The sequence below is a fragment of the Anguilla anguilla genome, chromosome 19 (genome assembly GCF_013347855.1).
Source record: "Anguilla anguilla isolate fAngAng1 chromosome 19, fAngAng1.pri, whole genome shotgun sequence".
In the NCBI taxonomy this organism is placed as follows: Eukaryota; Metazoa; Chordata; class Actinopteri; order Anguilliformes; family Anguillidae; genus Anguilla; species Anguilla anguilla.
Window position 1 is genome coordinate 179840 of NC_049219.1, and position 9506 is coordinate 189345.

At 45.4% G+C, this 9506-nt stretch overlaps 1 protein-coding gene across 1 annotated transcript; it reads right to left on the bottom strand.

Moving 5' to 3' along the window:
• Positions 1-2238: 2238 nt before the first annotated feature.
• On the bottom strand, positions 2239-8540 carry LOC118218746. The gene is made up of 2 exons (XM_035401392.1): positions 8430-8540; positions 2239-3040 (listed from the first exon to the last, which is right to left on the bottom strand). Exons 1-2 carry the CDS (start codon positions 8511-8513, stop codon positions 2486-2488), a joined length of 639 nt encoding a protein of 212 aa, XP_035257283.1. The 5' UTR covers positions 8514-8540; the 3' UTR covers positions 2239-2485.
• Between the last annotated feature and the right edge of the window lie 966 nt (positions 8541-9506).

The following is a 9506-nucleotide window of genomic DNA, read 5'->3' on the forward strand; positions in this document are numbered from 1 at the left end:
TTACAGCATTTCGGTTTTATACCTGACCCACACTTTCCATATTCATGATCACCACCACACCTTGCACATCTTCTCTTGCCCTTGCACACCTTAGCTATGTGCCCAAACTCCTGGCAATTGTAACACCTCATTGGTTTTGGGACAAATTCCCTCATACTAGGCCTATATTTAATAAATCCAAAAAAAAATTATTTCGGGATATCTTTGGCATCAAACTCAATCAGCACTGTTTCTGTATCTTTTTTCTCAGCTCCTCTTGTCATTCTTTTAACATTTTTAACTTTACTGCTACGTACTTTCAAGTTTTCTGCTAACTCCTTCATACTTACACTAAGGGGGATCCCTGTTTTCACCCCCTTACACCCATTCAGACTCGGCTCTCCAACTTTCACTGTTTTTGCGACTAACTTTTCCTATACATAGTAGCTTTCTCCGCCTTTTCTACTTGGTTCTCAGAGTTGCATCCAATTAGCAAGTTACCATCCCCTAGCACTTTCGCAAACTTGACTTCACCTACTTGTGCTCTGATTAGATATGTGAGTTTAAGCAGGTCCGTTTTCTTCACTCCACCTCAAACCTCACCACAACATTAAGGGATCCTGTCTTTGAACTCCTTGCCTCATCCTCCCGTCCCTCACTCTCGGTTTCTCCTAGATTAGTCACTCTTTTTCTTCCTCTTAGCCGTCCGACGCCCACCTCCCTTCCCCACCTGTTCCCATTCACCCCCATAGCCCTCCTCCTCATTCAACTCCATGCTGTTATAGCTGTCTTCATCTACCTCCCTCCATGTTACCACAATCAACGAGCAGCAGCGTGAGAGTCCTATACAGGCCATCGGCCGACACTCCCACCCTTTACTCCTCACTCGACCGACTACCGATTACCAAATGTAACGCTCAATCAATTTAATCCAGTGAACCAGTAAGAAGCAAATTCAGTACTTCCCGTCGCGCCCCACTTCCAAACCACCGCTTTACCTGATTAAAAAAAAAAACGCTTCACCCGACAATCAGTGGCCGCAGTAGTCAGCTACCTACTCCTAGCTACCGCAAACACTCCCCGAACTGGCGCTTTCCCTATTTTAATTCTTTTAAAGGTCTTTCTACACGGCTAACCCCGGCCGGAAATCCCAAACCGGGATGCGCTCGTGCTTCTCTAAATCCTAATCCTTTCAGAAGTGTCTGTACCTAACAGTCAAAAGAAAACAAAACAAGACAAAAGACTTCTGAAAACATGCTTTCACTTGTCACAATAACTTTAAAGATATCCATAATGACATCACAAGTATGGCCATTCGAATCGTCGCACATACCGAATGATCAGCTATTTATGACGTCTGTAATTCCGTTTTGGCTAGTGAAAATGGTATTTTCATATATCTGAATTAGAATTATTCCTAGTTAAATCCGCTGTGCCTGACGTGACTGCGATGCCAGGCTTCGCAATGTACATTGGGCTTCTGCTTACGGATTGAACTGGCTATGTTAATGGCTCGGGGTAGCTGATTCTTTATGAGAATTGAACCTTGTCGGACGTACGTTCTGTAGTTCTTGCAACGACCTTCGGCATACACTTATTGCACGTCGCTTTGGGTAAAAGGGCTTGCCTGATAAAATATTGGGAAAATGTATGCAAATGTAATGTTTTGCAAACCTTGTGCGATCACTTATGGCTTTACAAATGGCAGTAGCCACCCCCTCTGAAAAAAGTAAGAAAATGCTACGGAGTGGAAAGAGATGGGGCGAAACATTCGTCGTGTTTTAGACAGGGAAGTTAACGGCTCGTTTCTCGCACCGGCCGCAGCATTGAAAACCCTGACGAAGTCGCGCCCCCTGGTTAAATGAGTTACACTCACTTGCAGTTTAAAAATGCGGGCAATCCATTAAATTTTTTAGGACTTGCCATATGCCGTTGCAATGCGACTGACCTGCAGCAAAGTTGCTTCCGTGGATTTTAGCCACTTTTCTTACTTTTCTGCCCGCTTCACGGTCTATAGACGCCACGGCGCCATCGAGTACATTCTACTTTCTCACAGCCGGCAATGGCCGAGCCTCGCCCTGGGTGAACCACTTTAACTTTTGAAATTTTTTAATTATATCAAAACATTTTGTTTTCCAAGCATTTCAAGCCTTACAAACACTGTACACATTTCAACACATTTAAAACTTTACAAACATTATAATATTTATAAAAATAAAATACCAAGCATGTTAAAAAAAAAAAATTTCCAGGAATTTGATTTAAAATTGATGACAATCTAAATGTACTCAATTTCTACAAATTCCAAATAAAACATTATATTTTAAAAACACAAACCATTTTCCATGCACAACACACTCCAAAATCTTCCAAAACTCCATCCCATTCCAATAAATTTATTTTACATACATTTTAAAAGCAATCCCAATAAAATTAGACACTATGCTTTCGTGCAGGGCAGGACGTGTCTTTAAACAACTGCCTTCACTCCTTACCTGCTGTCCCATCATAATGGGAGTCCTGGACCTGAGCAGTCTAATCCTCCTTCCGTCGACCGTCTCGGAACATGTATTCTTTTACTGCGGCCCAGGCCACCCTCTTCATTTGTTCCTTCTTCAGTAATTTGTCCTCCAGCACCAGCAGGCATCTTGCCTTCCACAGGGCCTCTTCTGTGCAGTTCACCACCTGCCATGCTTGAGTCCACGCATTTGCTTTTATTTTTCCTTTTGTCCCATATAAGACCAGCTGGCAGTGTTATCCCTGGGTGCAGGTGCAGGTGCTGGAGCAGAGGGCACACCTCCTTCCAGAGGGCCTGGGCCGCCTCACAGTCCCACAGGAGGTGCCGCACTGGCTCTTCATAGCCACAGCCATCTCTAGGGCACACTGCAATTCTTGACATCCCTCTTCTGTGCATTACTGCTCGTACAGGGAGGACCCCGTGCGCCACCTGCCAGGCCAGGTCCCGATGGCGGTTCAGCAGGTCCGGGTGGGCCACCTCCTTCCAAATCTTTCCTGCTTGGCCTAGTGCCAGCCCTCTCACTGGACACGTAGGCTCCCTGCCCTGCACAAAGGAGAGAAGACTTCTAAAAGATGTCAGTGCATCAACCCCCTCCTTTTCCAATTCACATTTCATTCACTTACCTGCCCAGGGACTACGGGTGGAAATGAGCAAATTGCTATAACCCGGTACATTACATCTTTCCTTGTTTTATATAAGGTTAATGTTCTTTGTACACTGTCCCTGTTTAACCTCTTAAGGCACAAGCCAAATTTTGCCAATTCTTACCCATTTGGGGGGTACCCTACTTAAGGCTGCATAACTCTGGATGTGAGCATCAGAGAGACTTGGAAAATGGCTTAAATAAAGCAAGACACTTCTACCATTTGCAATATTAATTAATTAGAGTTTATTTTCATAGTTTAGACATGAATAAAGCCTCACAAATACAAAAGAAATGTACATGAAAATGCAAAAATGAAGTTGTTCTCCTTTATTTTTCAACAAAATGCTAAGAATCACAAGTGCTAGGAGGTAAAACTATACATTTCCAGGATCAGGAACTCTTTGACAACAAGTGTGCAAAATCTGAGAGTAATATGCAAAACTACTAATGATCTACAAAGCAAAATGTAAGCAGTGTACCCTGGTGTCCTTTAACGTCTCCAAATCTATCCAAAATGGCTAAATTATGCATTGCTGTAAATCATAAAATAATCACATGTTAATAAATGTTTCAATAAAAATCAACTGTTGACTCATGAAACTCACTTTTTCCATACTTACCAATATGAGAATTACCATATTTTCATCAGTATAGGGGATGGATATCTCAGGGTCCAAAAACCTATCCAAAACCTCTCAGAAAATGAATAAAATAATTTTTGTCCATTATAAACCACTGAAATTTGTCAATTTTTCACCAGAGCCCCGTTAGCCAGCACAGTAACTCAACAAAACAGGCATTTCCAAGGAAGAAAAAAGAATGCTGCTAGCTGAAAGACAATGTGCTGTTACCACCTCCTACGACGTGGACGAGGGGTTGGACTTTAGGAGGCATAGTAAATGAAAGGTGAAAACTCAAATGGTGAAAACTATGTACACAAGACACTGGGGCTGCATGCACAGTCCTTCACAGTGCCTGACTCCTCTGGAGGTCATGCCACTCTGTGAAGCAGATGCGGTCTGCCACAATGCAGAGGGGTACATCACAGGACCGGCTGTTGTACAGATTCCTGCTGTGGCAGAGTACGCAGTGCCTCCTCCCCTTTGTGGCCTTGTCACGGACATCAGAGGAGCTCACATCGGTCACTGGTACAGGGAAACAGCCCAGTGACCTTCTTTCCACTGCTGCCTCCTGTGGCTGGTGAGCCGCCATCACCATCTCCTCTTCTTCCACCTGCTCTGTGCTGCCACCCTTGCCCACGTCAGCCAACTGTGCACATAGGACCTCCCTGAACTTCTTCTGTGTCAGGGGAGTGTGATGTTTCTCCAAAACCAGCTCTTTTTGAATTATGAAGCTGTTCACCACCGCGATGTCAACAAAGTGGAGGAACAGCTTCCGATACCAGCGTGTGCTCTTCTGTGTGACGCTGTAGTAGTGGATGAGAGCGTCTGACAGGTCAACACCGCCCATGTACCTGTTGTAGTCAAGAACTGGCTCTGTGACTGGAACAGCCTGCCGTGACCAGGTGCCATCAGGGCTCTTCACACGCCGCTGAGTTGTCCTCCCACTGTACGCCTTGTGAATGGAGGAACACATAGTGACATCCCTACAGACCCTCCACTTCACATACAGCAGGGATCCATCCCTGATCCAGCGCATGTCCCCTCGCACAGCTGTCTTGGGCAGAGCATTCACCGTGGTCCTGGGAAACCCAATCCTGTTCTGCCTGATGGTGCCACAGGCCCCGTAGTGGATCCGGTAGAGCTGCCTGAAGAGAGCCGCACTCGTGTAGAAGTTATCCACATAGATGTGGTAACCCGTTCCAAGGTACGGCACCCGAATCAGGTTCATGACAGCGTCATAACTCAGCCCATTTCCACTAGGGGTGAGCGCTCTTCCCTGGTAGATGTTGAAATCACATGTGTAGCCAGTCTTGCTGTCAGCCAGGACAAACAGCTTGAAGCCCCATTTCGTTGGTTTATCCTTCATAAACTGCTTCATCCCGTGCTGCGCTTTCATGGCTACCATGCGCTCATCGATGGCAAGGCTCTGATGTGGATGGTAAAAAGCCCTGCATGCGGTCAGGATCTGGTCCTGCAGTGGCTTCACCCAGAACAGGCCGTCATAACCAGGCTGCCCTCTCAGCTGGTCATTGAGGATGTCTGCTGCTGGATCGCTCATGTGAAGGCAGGCACTGATGGCAACAAACCTGTAGCCTGGCATCACACTTGGTGGAAAGGGAAGTTTGTAAAGCCGATCCGCCCTCCACAGGTCCCGAACAGAATGGGGCCTCATCAGACCCTGGTAAAGGACAATGGACAGGTAGTGCAGCATGTCGTTAGCATCTACATCTGTCCACTGCTTCCGTTGCTTGTGCTGTGCGTTCTTGTTGGTGTTGTCACAAAGAACTTCAATGGCCTCCTTGCTAAAGAACAGCTGGAACAGTTCCAAGGGGCTGTATTCTTTTGTGACATCCAGCTGAACTCCAGGGGTCCTCTGTGGGCTGAAGGGGAACTGATGAGGCTCCTCATCCTCAACACGGATGTCCTGCCATTCCCCCTCTGAATCAGGCTCTGTGGCTCTTCTTTTGGCCTCACTTGTTCCTGATGAAGCCCTGCGGGGACGACCAGGAGCAGGAGTGGAAGAACCAGCAGCAGCCTCTGAACCTCTATGGGGGCGTGCAGCAGGGGTGGCAGAGGCAGCCCTGCGGGCTCGAGTGACAGGTGGAGACATCACAGGAGCGGGAGCAGTGGCAGCAGAGGCAGCCCTGCGGGCTCGAGTGACAGGTGGAGACATCACAGGAGCAGGAGCAGTGGCAGCAGAGGCAGCCCTGCGGGCTCGAGTGACAGGTGGAGACATCACAGGAGCGGGAGCAGTGGCAGCAGAGGCAGCCCTGCGGGCTCGAGTGACAGGTGGAGACATCACAGGAGCGGGAGCAGTGGCAGCAGAGGCAGCCCTGCGGGCTCGAGTGACAGGTGGAGACATCACAGGAGCGGGAGCAGTGGCAGAAGCTGTAACAATGGCGGTGGTGAGGGCGCCAGTCTTGCAGGCCTGAGGAGCAGGAGAGGGAGGAGCAGCAAAGGGCACTGCTAGAGCAGCAGAGGTGGAGGGTCCAGCATCTTCATCCCTGCAGAAATAGTGAAATTTTTGAATACGAACAATGACACAATGCAAAAGCATTATAACACACTGGTACACACAGCAACACATGTAATCTCACTCATGCAACTCAATAACACTTTCTCAGTACTCTACAGTACAGTATTTTTTGCACACTCTGGGATTTCTGTGTGTTTCACAAATGTTTCTATTTGTACACCAACTTTACATTCATCCAGTACATAACAGAATATAGAAAATTTGAATAAGTATTTCCCATGCCCAAAGGGACAAGTATAGCCCATGGAGACACTAATACCAAACGGTTTACCTTACCTACAATAAAAAGATAAAATTCCACCATCAGGAAAATGCTGACAATGTTCCAGCTTCACAGCAAATCGGTGCATGAAATATAACGCATACAGTATGTCAAATGTACTCATTAGAGAATAGCGTTAACCTCTAGAAACAGTCAATTCCATTGTGAGTAGTATGAATTCTGGCAAAGCTGACCACAACGAGCCACTACGCTAACTATGCGACTATAACAGCCATTAGTTAGAAACCCAATGCAAATATGCTCTGCATAATTCGCAAAGGCGAACAGTTGTCAACTATCAGCACTAGCTGTATCAAAAATATTGTAAAGGCAAAGGTAAAGTGAAAAAAACGTAAATAACTGAAATACTGCGAAAACTAATACGTACATGTCGAGGAGCACATCTTCGCCGAGTTCATATGCTTCCTCGAGAAGAGAATCAACGCTGTCCGGCTCAGAACAGCCTCCCTCGCTCTCCGCTTCCGAATCTCCCCAGAAATCAATATCCTCTTGCCTGGGATATGCTTTAGCCATGCTAAAATTTTTAAGTACAATAACAGTTTCCTAAATTCGGAAAGCAAAGATTCAGCTTGAGACCGAATGCGCACACGTGAGACAATATCACACAACTTCCTGTTACGCTGGGATTTATATTTACGTTCCGAACGTGAAATTAGTCGCGCCATACGTAATTGGAAAGCGTATACTGTCTGCTACTGGATAAAACAAGTGTCAATCAAACCAGAATTAACTCTAATTGACTACAGTGAAATTGACAGCATGTGTGGTTTTACGCACAGCTGTTTCAGATGCTATACTGGCGTTGCAAATGAGTTTATATTTCACAAACGGATCGTCCAAGACAATAAATGACCACTGAATATTTAAAAGGACACCTCCAAGCGTAAAACCAATTATGCGATTGTACGCTTATTCAATATTTAGTCCCTGATATTCATAGTTGAATGACATCAGATAATTATACTGTAATTAATCTTGTTTATTTCACTATTCAGTGAGCAGCATTTTTTCCTGCTGTATAAGCATTGCATCTGGCCAATCTTGGCTTTATCTTGTTGCTATGACGGAATACGAATTTTTGGTGGTGCAAGAATATTTTTATGAACTGTCAGATTGACGCTATTGGTCAATGTGTCATGCATGGGGGGTATAATTGCAGATGAGACAGCGCGGGGGGGTGCTTGTTAAATGGACGTCATACGCGACAATGGTGACACTCACAAACTCCGTATTCGGCATAGTTGTCATGCATAGTGTACTAATAAAACTACAACGTAAATTTTGTCGTTTCCTCTTATAGTTTGGTTGCAGTAGCACCGAATGTTTGAGTTTAGTAATTTAGGCACGCGGGTGTGCCCACCACTAGGGGCTGTGCGCTAAGAGGTTAAATAAACTAAATAAATAAATAAATAAATAATTAAAAACGTTTGCACAAGGCGATAAAAACCTGGCATCACAAAGGCTACAGGTACAGTTAAATTTACTTTTAAAATACCCAACCTCCTTAAATAGCCCCCCATAAAAAATCGAACAAAACATGAAGCTTTATTAAAACCAGACACATCCAACGAGACATGTAACGCCACAAATTTACACATTAAAATTTTGTAAAAATCCGGGACCCCTTTTCCCCCCTTCTCCGGCACTCTCTTCACCCACTCCCTCTTTAGCCGTTCCCATCCCCCACCCCACACAAAATGTAAAATCAAACAATCAAGTCTAACCAACACAACACGGTACGGACAAAAGACAGCACCCACAAACAACAACATTGGTAAAATCACAGACTTTAAAATCAAGACTTTCCCTTCCAAGGTGAGTTGCCTCAACCTCCAAAAAGTTACCTTTCTTTGTATTTTCTTAAAAATGTCCTCCCAGTTCCCGCCGCCCAAACCTTCTGCATCGAATTTAACCCCCAAAACCCGCATTTCATTAACATCCACTTTTAAAGGGAGGTCTTGTCTGTCCACCTCACTTCTCTGTTTAACTTTGCAACCGAGGCTTGACCAAACCATTCTGTTCTGTCTAAAGCCCTGGCGACCGACACTCTGTCCGAACATAAAACCGTGACATCATCCATGTAGAGAATGCACCTGGCCTCCCTCCCCCCACTACCAGGTATTTGTAGCCCCCTAATCCAGATGTCCCTTCTCAGCACCTGTGCCACTGGCTTCATACAACAAACAAAAAAAAGGAGTGGGGATAACGGACACCTCTGATGGACACCGCAGTTTACTGACACTGCTTCTGATAAAATCCCATTTACCAAAATTCTGCTCCTTACCTCTGTGTATAGGAGCCCCACCCGTGCTAAAAACCCCCCTGAAAACCCCATCTTTTGCAGTACATGAAACGTGTACTGATGCAAGACCCTATCATAAGCCTTTTCAAAATCTAAATTTAACATTGCAAGCCTAATATTTCTGTCTCTCGCGTAACAGATGGCGTCTCTCACCAGTACCAAGCTGTCCGTGATCCTCCTTCCTGGCACAGCACAGGTTTGATCCAGGTCTATCACTTGCTCTAAAACCCCCCTCATCCTTAACCTCTTAGCGCACAGCCCCTAGTGGTGGGCACGCCCGCGTGCCTAGATTACTAAAGTCAAACATGCTACTGCAACCAACGTGTGAGATGAAAACAGAAACGGGTTGTTTCAGTTTCATTAGTAGACGATACATGACAACTATGCCGAAAACGGAGTTTCGCAGCCCCACCATTGTCGCTCCGGTCGTTCATTTAACACGCACCTCCTCCCTGCAGTCTCATCTAAAAAAACACCCCCCACCCTTGACATAATGGACATTATTGTCTATCCTGGCATTAATAAAAATATTCTTTCACCACTAAAAAATCATATTCCGTCATAGCAACAAGATAAACCCGACAATAGGCCTAAGATATGCTTATACAGCAGTGAAAAC